The 15,861-nt window shown below is 38.2% G+C and overlaps 1 protein-coding gene across 17 annotated transcripts in view; it reads right to left on the bottom strand.

Annotated features, from left to right (window-relative positions):
* Positions 1-429: 429 nt before the first annotated feature.
* Positions 430-15,861, bottom strand: part of LOC106086182 (uncharacterized) — a 56,979-nt gene continuing 41,547 nt past the window's right edge. For all 17 annotated transcript variants that reach the window (XM_059370731.1, XM_013250736.2, XM_013250735.2 and 14 more), the window contains exon 3: positions 430-874. In XM_059370731.1, coding sequence (XP_059226714.1) covers positions 647-874 — 228 coding nt within the window. In that variant the 3' untranslated portion in view covers positions 430-646. The remainder of the gene's footprint in view (positions 875-15,861) is intronic.

Genomic DNA, 15,861 nt, shown 5'->3' with positions numbered 1-15,861 from the left:
TTATTTTTATCTGTGTATACAAATATATTCACTGCGATGTAGTATACCCTAAAGCCGACTTTGTCTTATTTTAGTCCGCACCTATGTTACTTGTTTAAAAATATGTTTTTTTTTTAATATACTTATTCATTGTTCATGGAAACCCTTGAACAAACCTTTGTATCGCTTACCTATTATGATGAAAGCATACAGAGATTTTCACGTCATTATGATACTTTAAACATCTATACATTGTGTTACGTACAATACTTTCACTGTTGAAATGTATCTTCCATTTGTTCTTGGACTTGGTATTGAATGTACAAAACACATTATTGTAGCCATTCGTGTAGCATTGTTTTTCACAGCATTTCATGTCCATCACAACTTTTTAAAGATACCCCACTGGCTTTTGTTTTTCTATTGCAATCAAACAAGTCTTATGTGATGTTTGCTTATTTACACATGCTAAGATACTATGCTCGTACTTTATTTGAGTTTTTGTTTTTTATACAAACAATTAAAATTAAAAAAGTAAGATAAAAATACCAGTCTATACAAAGGAATAAGAAAAATCTACACTAGACATATATAATCTTTTTTTTTTTTTGTTTATCATGAAATACTACTGTGTCTTTTATCGTTGGGCGAATATATGGAATCGTTTTCACTTTGCTGTGGGTGGGAGCAGTTCTTTAGAATTCAATGATTGTGCTAGGTCAGCTTCATCAATGGTCCCTTGATTGACCAAAGGGAAGGGCCATTCGTGGCAAATGGTAGGTCCATTGTAGTCTCGAAGCGTTTGTATCAGATTATCTAGACGCTGGCATTCCATTAGATCAGCATTTAGCTCTTTGACATCGTCTATGAGTTGATTAACATTGGACTCGATTACCTGAAATGCAGATAAGAAAGAGAAAGTAATTTTTAAAGTAATAGGTCTAGAAGAGAGAAAATAAGAAAAATATGTTTATATATAGAGGGAAACCAATACACAAAAACCACTAAGAAGATCACAATGGAGAACTCATCTGTAAGAGTCTCGACCAGTACGTCATGTCAATTCTCCTCAGTAGTGCAGAAAGGCATGAAGTTAAAAAGACTGGAGGAAGACCAGGAAGAGACCAAAAAGAGATGCTCATCCATATTAAAGTGACATAAAAGGTGCTTGGCCCTCTCCAGTCAGCCATTTCTAACTAAACTACTAACTTAATTTTCCATGAACATTCCTTTACGGAACAGAGGTTACTTCTCTCATATCAGTAAGTGGAGTCCGCTTAAAGTTTAAGTTTTAACATGGCAGGATACCTCACAAACGTTGCCAGCATTAGTAAGAGGATAACCACGGTTGAAAATTTTTCTTATGTTCAAGCCGGGATAAAATGACGAAATGGCTAAATGCCTGAATGGAGACCATTCATGAAAAGAGATGTTTACCCATGATCAAGTGTCTTCTCCCCACAATTTCGAGACAGTGATGCAAAGGTGCTTGACCGTCTCTAACTTCTGCTTGTCGCCAAAGACCATGCTTAAGTTCGACTACTATCAGCAGTTTGAGGTCAAGGTTTCTTAGCCCCAAGATAAGTGGTTTCAGTCCCAGGATAAGAAGCTTGCCAGCCGCCTCAGGCTGCCCTTTGATGGCCTTCTTCAAGCAGTAGCTAAAAGCCGTCCCCTTAGTTCGAAGTAGCCGTTGGCAACTTAATTAATTCCATTCAAAATTTGTGAACTTCTTAACAACAATTGAGGCATTTGCTGTATATTAATACAAAAAAATTGCCAATTTTAGGCATACTTTTTTTTGTGTAAAAGCATAAAGATAATATTGTAGTAGTAGTTATTCTGTTTGCTGTTATTTAAATTCGATCAAAAATTAGCAAATTGTATAAAATTAGAAAAAATTTTAAATTTAAATTTTAATATGGTTGCAAAATTTAAAAAAAAACAGGATGAAATATAAATTTTGTTAAAATATTTACTACATTTTTGAGATATTTTAAACTTTTTTAAATTTTAAATCAGCAGAAAATTTTTGATGTTTTAGCAACAAATTACTGCTGTCCCATTTCAGCAGACTTTCTGTTGTTTCAGCACACATTTTTGCTGTTTTTACTTACAAATTTCCATGAGTGTATTCAGTGTTGACCTTACATTGCATGACTACGGAGCTTCAACACCACCTGAATGTCTTAATATATTGTGACAGTTCGTTCGGGCAGGCTCTCCTGCATCGCAGACCTTCGTCTGAAACATTCGCCCAGAGGCCCATAGTATTACTCCCAATGTAGACCCTTGCCCCGAAACTCCCATCCGATTAGAGCCTATCCGTGTATATATTGGGTTGCCCAAAAGGTAATTGCAGATTTTTCGGTCGGCCAAATGAAGTTGATGATGACCAAATCAAAGCATTAATCGAATTGGATCGTCATGTAACTAAGCGTGTGATAGGAGAGAAGTTAAATATACCAAAATCAACCGTTCATTATCACATAAAAAGTCTTGGACTGGTGAAAAAGCTTGATATTTGGGTACCACATGTATTGAAATAATTTCATTTAACCAACCGAATCAACGCTTGTAATATGTACCTTAAACGCAATGAATTCGATCCGTTTTTAAAACGAATCATAACTGGAGATGAAAAATGGATTGTTTACAACAACGTTAGTCGAAAACGATCATGGTCCAAGCATGGTGAACCAGCTCAAACCACTTATTTTCTTTTAAAAAATCCGCAATTACTTTTTGGGCAACCAATAGAAGATCCAGAGTAAGGAGGGGTATCCACAAGCCATAGCCAACGTCAACGATTTCACGACTTTCTTACCGAAGCGTGCCAAAAGTTTGAGGAATAAAAGATTTCCAACTCTTTTCGATTAAGAGCGATTTTCGTTGCCGCACAACCCAAAGTATTCCATTAAGATGAAAGTCTACTAGATTGAGCATGACTTCATTTCTCTAATGCAGCATTCCTACTTGCTTGAGAGATCAGAACTGCCGCGGTACTCAGTACCATTTCGATTATCCTGCGAAAGCCACAGCAGCCAAAAGCCCGATACCATCCTGGCTTAAGCCCCCCAACACTGTCTATCGAGTAGGACAGTAGAGAAAATTTCACTTAAATTTTAACTTTAGAAAAAATTTCACTGACGTTTTGTCTTTAGAGAAAATGTCACCAAAAGAGTACATTTTATACCCACCAAATGTTCTACTCGGTCAACCAGAGGTTTTACGGGTCTATGCATTAATGACTGCGATTAGGTTATTATAGTCTCCCCATTCAGATCAAAAAATTGCTAATTTGCCCATAAACATTCCATTAAGGAACAGGGGTAATCTTTTCAAATGTCAATGAGTGCTGTCCGATTCAAGTTTAAGCTCAATAATAAGGGGCCTCATTTTTATAGCTGACTTCGAACGGCGTGCCGCATAGCTACACCTTCATTGGGAGAAGTTTTTACATGGCCAAGTGTCTCAAAAATGTCGCCAGAATTTGGAGGAGATAACCACCCCTGAAAATGTTTTCTGATGTTCTGAGATGTACTCCTAAGATGAACAAAGCAATTGCTGGATTGATTATTTGCGCGACTTTCTTGTGCACACACATTTTCTGGTTATCTATCGTGCTCTGTGACCTCTAAGCGAAACTCTTCGGTCAGTCTTCGATCGACGGTTGACAAGAGAATCCTATCAGTCCGGCATCCATTAAAAGATTTTCATTCGACAATTGGCACGGAAGCAAAGCATATTCTTCTGCCCTCTCGATTATATACCCACCACCATAAAATGGGGGTATACTAATATAGTCTTTCCTCGAAATATTCTTCTAAGACCCTATAAAGTATATATATTCTTGATCGTCTCGACGTCGATCTAGCCATGTCCGTCGGTGCGACTGTCCGTCCGTCTGTCGAAATCACGATAGCGGTCGAACGCGTAAAGCTAGCCACTTGAAATTTTGCACAGATACTTATTATTGATGCAGGTCAATGAGGATTGGGCTATATCGATTCAGATTTAGATATAAACCGATCTGCCGATTTGACTTCTTAGCCCCTGGAAGTCGCAATTTTCATCCGATTTGCTTAAAATTTTGCACAAAGTGTTCTGTTTTGACATCCAACAACTGTACTAAGTAAGGTCGAAATCGGACTATAACCTGATATAGCTAGAATATAAACCGATCTGCCGATTTGACTTTTTGAGCCTTAGGTTAGGTTTAAGTGGCAGTCTGCTCTCAGACTCACTTAAACGTTTTCATCCATTGTGTTACCACAGCAACAGAAGAAAGAAGATGCCTTCGAGTTCCTACCGTTGAACCATCCAGATCGCTTCAAAAAGCCCAACCACTTGCGAATGTTCATATCCGCTAATTCTGACAGATTCTCAAAGAAATGTGAACAGGTGAATTTTGAACTGTTCAGCCATCTCATTGAGAGATCTGCGACAATCGAGGGCGGTTTTTGTATTCAGAAATACTGGTTGTCTTAGAAGATATTTATGCCAGTCGTCGCTATGACATTATATCTTAGCCATTCTACTTCCACTTCCTTAATTGCAAGGATATCCGCTTGATACACACTGCAGTGGTCGGGTAACCTTTTCGATATGATCAATTCTAGATGTTTAGAGTACAACTCAAAGCCCACCTGGTCGTCTAGTTTGGAACCATCTGTATAGAAGTCTATGTAACTTCTATTACCGGGGATATCGTAGTTCCAATCGGTTCTATCAGGAATAATGGTACAGTGTTTTTTTTATCAAAAAGCGGCTAAGGTAAGGTGTAATCCACACTGCCTGCAACATCGGATATTGTATCAAGGATAATACAGTGTCCGTGGCCGCCACGTGACTAAAGATAAAGCTCCTTTAGCCTCACGGCAGTAGTCGCAGCAATTTGTCTAGACACAATGTCCAGAGGCATTATGCGTTGCAATAAATTCAGTGCATTAGATGGTGTCGACCGTGCAGTGCGGCTGTGATGCACAAACAAGTCATCCTTTCGATCCGGTTAAGTATTGAACATTAGGCGAACTTTCGAAGCGCCGTCCACCAGATCACAACACCATATAGCATTATAGGTCTGACAACCGCAATACATACCCAATGCATGACACGCGGTCTAAACCCCCCCAGCTTTTGCCAATGGCTCTATTGCAGGTGTATAGGGAAAGAGTTGCCTTTCTTGCCCTTTCCAAAATGTTGGATTTGAAATTCAATTTCCTATCCAGCAAAACACCCAGGTATTTTGCGCTTTCTGTAAATGGAACATTCTCCCCTTCCAAGGAGACAGGGACTGTAGGTGATTTGTGTCTCCTGCTGAAAAGAATTACTTTTGTCTTGCACGGATTTATACCTAGACCACTTTCGGAAGCCCAATTCGCTGTTGCACGTAGAGCTTCCTGAAGTATATCTCTTTGAGTGCTGGGAAACTTTCCCCTAACGGCAATTGCCACTTTTACGCCTTTTTCTTCCAGAGACAATACTGTATTGTTAATGGCTATATTCCAAAGTTAGAGGAGACAGTACATCTCCTTAAGGTGTTTTTCTTCTGACCCATATTTTTAGATCCACAGATCCAAGCCTACCATAATGCGTCTTTTAGTAAGTTAGTAATAATCATTATTACGGTAGGGTTGATGTCTAGAAACTCCAACTCCTACATGATTGAAGTCGGTTTTGCATTATTGAAAGCACCATCAATGTCAAGAAATGCTACCAATGTATATTCCTTGACAGCGAGAGAACCCTCTATGTGACCGACTAGGTCGTGAAAGGCTGTTTCAGTAGATTTGTCTTTACTATATGCATGCTGCTGCCGCGTCATGCGATCTCCAGGGATATTTGCCCTAAGATATGTTTCTATCAATCACTCAAGAGTCTTCAGCATGAAGGATGACAGTAGAACGAAAATTTATTTTCTTCGTATGGTAAGGTTTTCCTGCTTTTGGAATGAAAATTACCTTTGTGCCCCTCCATCTCAAAGGTATATATGACATACTGATACAAGCAGAGTATATCTTCCTAAGCTAAAGAACTAGTCTATCAGACACAGCTTGTAATTCAACTGGTGATACATCAGCAGTTAAGGCAACTTAAAGGAGCCAAAACTTCTTGTCACCCAAAGGATTTTCGGCTCAGACACAAATTCCCTAATAATCTCTGACGATTGCATACCAGCGACAATTTCTCCTGGCGCCACGTTGTCCATTGGAGAATTTCCCGGGAAATGTGTATTAACGTAATAGGTTTCGAGGAAAGAATCTTCCTAGAATCTGCAGAATTCTACCCAGGATTTGTTCTGGGCCTTTATCAGCTCCCCCTTATATTTTCTTAGCTCAGCGTTATAGATGTCCCAATCGTGTGGTGCTCTTGTGGCTTTCGCTCTGTTGAAAAGTTTTCTGCAGGCCTTCCTTAGACCAACCAGCTCTGGGGTTCACCATGGCGGTAGCTGTTTGCACCTTGGCTTGGCACAAGGACGTGCTGACACAAGCGAGTCATTCCGGCCCGTCGTGATTCGCTTGACCATTATGTCTATACCTTGTGCAGTTGGCAGTTCCTTTTTCTTGAGCCTTACAAGCCGTAATTTTTGTACGATTTGGATGAAAATTTGCACATAGTGTTCTGTTATGACCTCTAACAACTGTGTCAATTACGGTCCAAATCGGTCTATAACATGATATAGCTCCCTTATAAACCGGTCTCCCGATTTGATTTCTTGAGCCCCTGGCAGCCGCAATTTTTGTCTGATTTGGCTTAAATTTCGCAAGTGGTGTTTTGATATGACTTTCAATAATTGCGCCAACCACGGTACAAATCGGTCCATAACCTGATATAGCTCCCATATAAACTGATCTCCCAATTTGACTTCTTGAGCTCCTGGAAGCCACATATTTTGTCCGATTTGGCTAAACTTTTGCACATAGTGTTCTGTTATGGCTACCAACAACTGTACTAAAATCGGTCTATAGCCTGGTATAGCTCTCATATAAAGCAATCTGCCGATTTGACTTCTTGAGTCCTTACAAGCCGCAACTTTTGACCGATTTATCTGAAATTTTGCATGCGGTGTTGTGTTAAGACTTCCAACAACTGTGTCATGTACATTCCAAATCAGTCTCGATTATCCTTGTTCGAACACTGATTTTGGTAATAAAATTCAATGATTTGCAAGCGTTGCTCGTTAGTAAGTCTATTCATGATGAAATGTCAAAGCATACTGAGCATCTTTCTCTTTGACACCATGTCTGAAATCCCACGTGATCTGTCAAATACTAATGCATGAAAATCCTTACCCCAAAAAAATCACCCTATACTAGGCAGAGCTGTTAGAAGTTAAAGCAAAATACTTCATGCAAAATTTCAGCCAAATAGGAAAATAATTACGCCCTCTAGTGGCTCAAGAAATCAAGATCCGAGAGCGGTTTATATGGCTATACCAAAACATGGACCGATTTGGCCTATTTACAATCCCAATCAACCGCACTGATAAAATGTATTTGTGCAAAATTTCAAGCACCTAGCTTTCCTCCTCCGTGCTTTCGATAGACAGACGGACGGACGGATAGAAGACGGATATAGCTGCCATACAAACCGATCTTGGGTCTTGACTCCTTGAGCCTCTGTAGGGTGCAATTCTTATCCGGTTTGAATGAAATTTTGCACGACGCATTTCGCTATGACTTTCAAAAACTGTGCTAAGTTAGGTTCAAATCGGTCAATAACCTGATATAGCTGCCATATAAACCGATCTTGAATCTTGACTTCTTGAGCCACTAGAGGGTGCAATTCTTATCCGATTTGAATGAAATTTTGCACGAAATATTTTGTTATGATATCCAACAACTGTGCCGAGTATGGTTTAAATCGGTTCATAACCCGATATACCTGTCATATAAACCGATCTGGGGACTTGACTTCTTGAGATTCTAGAGGGCGCAATTCCTATCCGATTTGGCTAAAATTTTGCATGACGTATTTTATTATGACTTTCAACAACTGTGCCAAATAAGGTTCAAATCGGTGCATAACCTGATATAGCTGCCATATAAACCGATCTGGGATCTTGACTTCTTGAGCCGCTAGAGGTCGCAATTATTATCCGATTCGCCTGAAATTTTGTTCGACGGATCCTCTCATGACTATCAGCATACGTGTTTATTATGTTCTGAATCGGTCCCTGATACAGCTCCCATATAAATCGATCTCTCTATTTTACTTCTTGAGCCCCCAAAGGGCGCAATTCTTATTCGAATTGGCTAGCATTTTACACATATCTCCAACATATAATTTAATTGTGGTCCGAATCGGACCATATCTCGTTTTGTCTAAGAAGAGATGCCAGGAAAAGAGCTCGACAAATGCGACCCATGGTGGAGGGTATATAAGATTCGGGCCGGCCGAACTTAGCACGCTTTTACTTGTTATGCCTCCATTCTATGGTGGAGGGTATATTTATGCCCATCAACTAAATTTAGTTTGTATAAATTTTTAGCAGAGTCCATGGTGATGGGTTCCAAAGATTCGGCCCGTCGAAACTTAGCACGCTTCTACTTACAAGCGTTTATTTAATACTTAATATCAGACCAAATTTTTAACATTTTACATTAACAAGATTACAACTAGAGAATTACTCAACCCTTTATAAAAATCTTTTGATCTAAGTTTTAACACATACCAATGTCATACAGATTGAATATGAACATGTCGTGTGCGACAATCGTTTGATTGCCATATTTTGCGGCATTCCAGCTAAATTCCCATTGACATCATTTGGAGAATTTCCTGTACAAAACCGAAATTCTTGCAAAGAAAATCTAATCAAATGCTCCACTTACAATGTCATTTTCAGGTTTATTCATACATATGTCAAATTACCCACATTATGGTCTCTATAACAACCGGCCTTCTTTGTAAAAGCGTTGGTATTCGTCATTCACTGTTTGGCTGGGCAAATGTGTATTGGGATGAGGGGAATTCTATGTGGGTGAATTTTGTATTAAGTTATCGATTTGTTGTTCAAATAAAATATTGTCAAAATCAGTAGCTGAGTTGATATCGCCCTTGGATAAGCAGTGCAGGGGTAGTGACTGGTATTCACACCAAAAGTTTTGGTCTTTCGCTGCTATAGAACCCCATTGTCCTAAAATTATTTTAACTTAACATTTTTCTGCACATCCTAATATACATAAACATAAATGTTTGCATAATGTTGTAAGCGTATTTAATACACGCTTATTTGCTATTATGATTAGCTTTACTATTATGGCCCATGTGAATATGTAAAAAACACACTGAATTTTTGTTTCCATGCTCGGCATGCTTCATGTTGCACACACGCCTTTGCCTACTCATCAAACACACGAAAAGGGGTTATGTAGAACAAATTGATATTTTACGACATTCCATTCAACTCCAAGCCAGCCACTCGATTTTGATATGTAAACACCTATCACTTGTGTTTGAATTATAATACTCAAGTGAGATTATTGTTATACCCTATTTTACTATCGGTACCGTAGTGCAAGGTGTGGATTTGCCCTACAGGATATGCAAAATGCAAATTTGGCCCATGAACATTCCAATAAGGAACACGGGCACACTTTTCACATATCAATGAGTGCAGTCCGATTCAAGTTTTAAGCTCAATGATAAGAGGCCTCCGTTTTAAAGCCAAGTCCGAACGGCGTGCCGCAGTGCGACACCTCTTTGGAGAGAAGTTTTAAATGGCATAGTACCTCACAAATGTTATCAGCATTAGGAGGGAAAAACCACCACTCAAAATTTTTTTCTAATTATCTCGCCAGGATTCGAACCCAGGCGTTCAGCGTCATAGGCGGGTATGCTAACCTCTGCGCTACGGGATATGTGTAATATATTTACATTTTTCTTAAAATTTCTTAAAAATCATAAATGAGTTATGTCGTTATATATCTTATATATAAAAATCAATTTGTGTTTGTTTGTAGGTTTGTTTGTTTGTTTGTGTGTTCCCTATAGACTCAGAAACGGCTGAACCGATTTTCTTGCATACAGATGGTGCATAATGACCCCGTGGTGAAAAAAGGGTAATACATTTTTTGATACCTGAAGGGGAGGCGGACCCTCCCCCTTACCCTAATTTTCAGAAACGCCAGATCTCGGAGATGGGTGGTGCGATTGAAGCGAGTGGAGTGGAGCTTAAATGAAAGGTTTTTGGGGGTAGAGCAAGAATTGATAACCACTTTCGTGCTGAAATGAAGTATGTTATGAATGGAGTACACCTTACATCCAAACTAAAATTCGTATATCAATAAAGATCATATGGGATACGGACAAAGGCACTTATATTGTTAAACAATTAGTCAAGCGATATACTATATTCGTAGCATGGTATTTCACTACAAGCTCTTTAATTGTCAAAAATAAATATTCCAAGGAACATTTTGTTCCATATAAAGAAAAAGAAGGCGCAGCGGAGCGGGCCCTGGTCAGCTAGTTAGCTATATAACAAAGTATGCCCGATCTGAATTATACTCAGCATAAATGTCGAGAGATCTTATAAATGTACCTTTTATGGGCCCAAGACCTTGCATCTGGAGATTGGCCTATATAGCAGCTATAATCAAAAATGCCATAAGAGGTTTTTGACAAGGGGACAGCTTATCTTGTGATCTCTATAATATTCTGCTGGAGAAGATTATATGAGATTCAGATGTGGCACACTACAAATGCTACTCGCCTATGGCGACGACATCGATATCATAGGTCAGGCACCGGCAGTAGCAATTGCAGCCTTTGAAAGAATCGAAAGAGACTCAGTGAAAATGGGTCTGGCAGTAAATGGAGATAAGACGAAATGGACGGGAACCACAACTTTGAGATAGTCAGCAACTTTATCTACTTTGGCAACGCCGTAACCGAAACGAATGACACCAGTTTTGAGATTAAGCGATGAATAATACTGGCAAACAGATGCTACTTTGGACTAAGTAAGCAGTTTGGAAACAAGGCCACCTCTCGACAGGCGAAGATTACACTATACAAGACACTGATACTACCCGTGCTGTTATATGGTTCTGAAGCATGGGTACTTGTGAAAGCAGATGAGGCAGTGCTTAGAGTATTTGAGAGAAATATTCTTCGTGAAATATATATGGACCAGTTTGCGTTAATGGAGAATATAGGCTTCATACGGCGGCCATATTCTCCACGAGCTGTATGACGACGATAGACACGTATCAAAACACTGCGGCTGCGTTGGCTAGGTCATGTTGTCAGAATGGATGAAGAGGCTTCAGCAAAGACTTTTGAAGGCGAACACGGTGGTACATGCAAACCGGTACGACCAAAAGCCCGATGGAAAGATCAAGTGGTGGGAGACACCTCGAAAATTTTTTGTCAGAGATTTTAGAATGAGCGCAGAAGATCGAGGCGCTTGGAATGCTATTCCAGGTTCGGCTAGTGAAATATATTTTCTGTCAAAGCCAATTGAAGTAAAGTAAGTTATAACTCGTATATGTCGTCGGTATGGTACAATCCGCACCATTTGTATGCCAGAGCGTATACAAAGTAAGGAGGTAGAAAAAGTCAAACAACTCGCGTTAAGAACGAGGATATTGGCATCAATAAACTTTGCGAATCCAAATTTATTTACTTTGAAGCTATATCTAAATCTTAAACGATTTTCTCCAAAATTAATAACATGCCTGGCAAAAAAGAAATATGGGCAAATTTTTATGTCAATCGTATAATTTGATGCACACGGACACATGGACATATCTAAATGGAAACAAGAAATAATTATGAATTTGAAGGTGTACTTAACAATGTGCCTAATTCTTTTCCCTCTTGGCATTGCAAGTAAATGTCTTTAGCTTAGGGCATAAAAATTTTCTTAAAGCTTTTATTTGAGTGTTGCTGAAATTGTGCCGAACAAAATTATGATTCATTCCAAAAACTAATTCATACTTCATGCAAAAATTTGGAACACATTGTCATCGTCATTTTTCCCCACCTACTTTTGTAATAGTTTCGTTAAATTGCACTTGGCCTCAATCTGCCAACATATGATGATGTCTTCAAATAAATGACAACACGAAAAATGAAAATGAAATCCACACGAAACAAAAAAGGGGGCGAAAATATGTTTTCATATGCAGCCTTAGTTAAGCAGACAAATTTCAAGCCCATAACATGTCGCATTGACCCTATTAGGCGTGCATTTCAAACATGGAAGGAGAATTAGTGTTTTTGCCTTGGGTTCAACCAAAGCATACAAGAATAAACATTTGAGAAATAGAAAAAAAAAACACATTGTGAAGAATCTTCCAAACGAATTAGCTTTTATACTGAACGAATAGTTAATAGAGAACTGAGGTTTTCCAGATACTGGGAAAATGGTCTAAAAAGGAGTAGCTTAAAAATTTTTAAACTGTTTCCTTAAAGGGATTTTTAATTCAAACCAGCAGACAGTATCTGCTGATATCAGCAAACTTATTTTTGTGGATCTGATACCCAATCCTAAGGAAAACAGCGGTCTTAGCAACTTTTTTCAAGAGAAACGGATATTTTAATACGGAAACGGATATTAATATACTCAGTTTCTTAAAAATAGTAAATTTTTGGTTTTTTGAAAAACAGCTTTTTACCAAAATTACCCGGTTTCTTACTAATGGTTCATTGCTAACCATATTTTGTGGTAATAACCACCTTTTGTATCCACCACCATGGTATAGGTGGTATATTCATTTGTTCATTCCGTTTGCAACACATCGAAATATCCATTTTTGACCCAACAAGTTATATTCTTCACCGTCGTAAAATTCTAAGACGATTTAGTGGTGTCCGTGTGTCTGTCCGTCTGTTCATCCGTCTGTTGTAATTACGCTACAGCTTTAAAAAATTAAGATATTGAGCTGAAATTTGGCACAGACCTGTATTTTTTCCATATGCAGGCTAAGCTCGTGAATGGTCAATATCGGAACATATTTGGATATAGCTGCTTTATAGCCCCATCTGCCAATTTAGGGTCTAATGCCAATAAAAGTCGAATTTTTTGTTCGATTTCGCTGGAATTTAAAGAAGTGAGTTGTACTAGGGACCTGAGCGCGACCGGAATATGGTTTATATCGTGCCATGTTTACATATACCAGCCATATAGCACGATATACCGATTTAGGGTTTTAAGTCCATAGCGAGCGCATTTATTACCCAATTTCGCAAAATTTGAAACAGTCAACTGGTTTAAGCCTTCCGCGTTCCGAATATAGTCCAGATTGGACTATATTTAGATAAAGCTGCCATATAAACTGCTCCTACTCACATAAAAGCAGCGTTAATTTCCCCATTCCGCCGGAAGTTGAAAAAGTGAGTTGTTTTAAGTCTCCCGAAGTCCGACCCGAATATGGTTCAGATCAGATATAGCTGCCATAGAAACCGATTTGCCGATTCAGGACCTTAAGTCGATAAAAGCTTTATTTGTTACTCGATTTTGCTGAATTTTTAATCAGTGAATTGTTTTAACCCTCCCGTCATCCGACCCAAATATGATTCAGATCGGACTATATTTTGGCTTTGCTGCCATATAGACCGATCTGCTGATTTAGGGTCTAATGCCCATAAAAGCCGCACTTATTATCCGATTTTGCTCAAATTTGAAAAAGTGAGTTGCTTTAAGCCTTCCGCCATCCAACTAGAATATGGTCCAGATCGGACCATATTTTTATATAGCTGCTATATAGACTGATCTTCTGAGTTCGGATCTTAAGCAAAGCCGCAATTATTATCCGAAAAATGTTATCGAATTTTTTCCACTGAGATGATCATTTTGTTTCAAAACTAAAAAAAAAAATAGGTAAATTTGATCAATATCTTATGTTAGACTACGTTCAGATTTGTCAAATATTTACCTCAAAATTATTTCATAATTTTTTCCCAAAATATGTCAAATTTGTACAATCTTGATTTTCTCATTAGAAACATTTATTTGAAACATTTTGTTTCCCATTTTGTTTTACAATCAAACAATGAAACATGAATTAAACATGCCATTAAGAACCAACTTTTTTGATCTTATGGATAGTGCAATTCGATTTGTTTTTAGACAAACTATTTTACTTTTACTTTCCTGAGGGAAAGGGTTGTTTTAGTACCCTTTCCTAAGGGTACTAAAACAATCCTTAGGAAAGGGTTCCTTAAAGAAATGGTTAGTGTAAGTACCCTTTCCTAAGGGAAAGGGTAGTTTTAGTACCTTTTCGAAAGGAAAGGGTAGTTTTAGTACCCTTTTCTAAGGAAAAGGGCAGTTTTAGTACCCTTTTGTAAGGGAAAAGGTGGTTTTAGTACTCTTTCCTAAGGAAAGGGTAGTTTTAGTACACTTTCCTTAGGGAAAGGGTAGTTTTAATACCACTTCCTAGGGGAAGGGTAGTTTTAATACCCTCTCCTCAGGGAAATGTTAGTTTTAGTACCCTTTCCTAAGGGAAAGGGTAGTTAGTACCTTTTCCTAAGGGAAATGGTAGTTTTAGTACACTTTCCTATTGGAAAGAGAAGTTTTATTACCCCTTCTTAAAACGAAGGGTAGTTTTAGTACTCCTTTCCAAGGGAGAGTGTAGTCGTAGTACTCTATCTCGAGGGAAAGGGTAGTTTTAGTAAACTTTCCTAAGGGAAAGAGTAGGTTTAGTACCCTTTCCTAAGTGAAAATTTAGTTTTAGTACGCTTTCCTAAGGAAAATGGTGGTTTTAGTACTCTTTCCTAAGGAAAGGGTAGTTTTAGTACACTTTCCTTAGGGAAAGGGTAGTTTTAATACCACTTCCTAGGGGAAGGGTAGTTTTAATACCCTCTCCTCAGGGAAATGTTAGTTTTAGTACCCTTTCCTAAGGGAAAGGGTAGTTAGTACCTTTTCCTAAGGGAAATGGTAGTTTTAGTACACTTTCCTATTGGAAAGAGAAGTTTTATTACCCCTTCTTAAAACGAAGGGTAGTTTTAGTACTCCTTTCCAAGGGAGAGTGTAGTCGTAGTACTCTATCTCGAGGGAAAGGGTAGTTTTAGTAAACTTTCCTAAGGGAAAGAGTAGGTTTAGTACCCTTTCCTAAGTGAAAATTTAGTTTTAGTACGCTTTCCTAAGGAAAATGGTGGTTTTAGTACACTTTCCTAAGGAAATGGTGGTTTTAGTAACCTTTCCTAAGGAAAAGTGTTGTTTTGGTACCCTTTCCTAAGGAAAAGGGTAGTTTTTCTAAGTGAACATTTAGTTTTAGTACCCTTTTCTTAGAAAAGCAAAGTGCGCTTTCCTAAGTACAAATTTAGTTTCAGTACCATTTTTTTGGAAAATCTTAATTTAAGTACCCTTTCCTAAGGGAAATGGTCGTTTATTGCCCTTTCGTAAAGCAAAGGGTAGTTTTAGTACTCTTTTCCAGGGGAAAGTGTATTTTAGTACTCTTTCCCAAGAGAAAAAGCATTTTCCTTAGGAAAAGGGTAGTTTTAGTACCCTTTCCTAAGGGAAGGTGTAATTTTACTACCTGTTCCTAAGTTAAAATTTAGTTAGTGTACCATTTCCTACAAAAAGGGTAGTTGTAGTACACTTTCCTAAGAAATAGGGTATTTTTGGTACCCTTTTTTCAAGAAAAAGGGTAGTTTTAGTTCCCTTTTCTGAGTGAAAATTTAGTTTTTGTACCCTTTCCCAAGGAAAAAAGGTAGTTTTAGTACCCTTTCCTAAGGAAAAGGATAGTTTTAAATCCTTTTCATCAGGGAAAGAGTAGTTTACGTACTTTTTCCTAAGAGAAAAACTTGAAGTATTCTTTCCTAATGGAAACGGTAGTTTTTGTACCCCTTCCTTAAGGAAAGGTTAGATTAAGTACCCTTTCTTTAGAGAAAGGGTAGTTTTGTATTTTTTCCTTATAGAACGGGTAGTTT

The sequence above is a fragment of the Stomoxys calcitrans genome, chromosome 1 (genome assembly GCF_963082655.1).
Source record: "Stomoxys calcitrans chromosome 1, idStoCalc2.1, whole genome shotgun sequence".
Classification (NCBI taxonomy): Eukaryota; Metazoa; Arthropoda; class Insecta; order Diptera; family Muscidae; genus Stomoxys; species Stomoxys calcitrans.
Note: the sequence above shows the minus strand (reverse complement) of the source record. Positions and strands in the feature narration are given on the sequence as shown.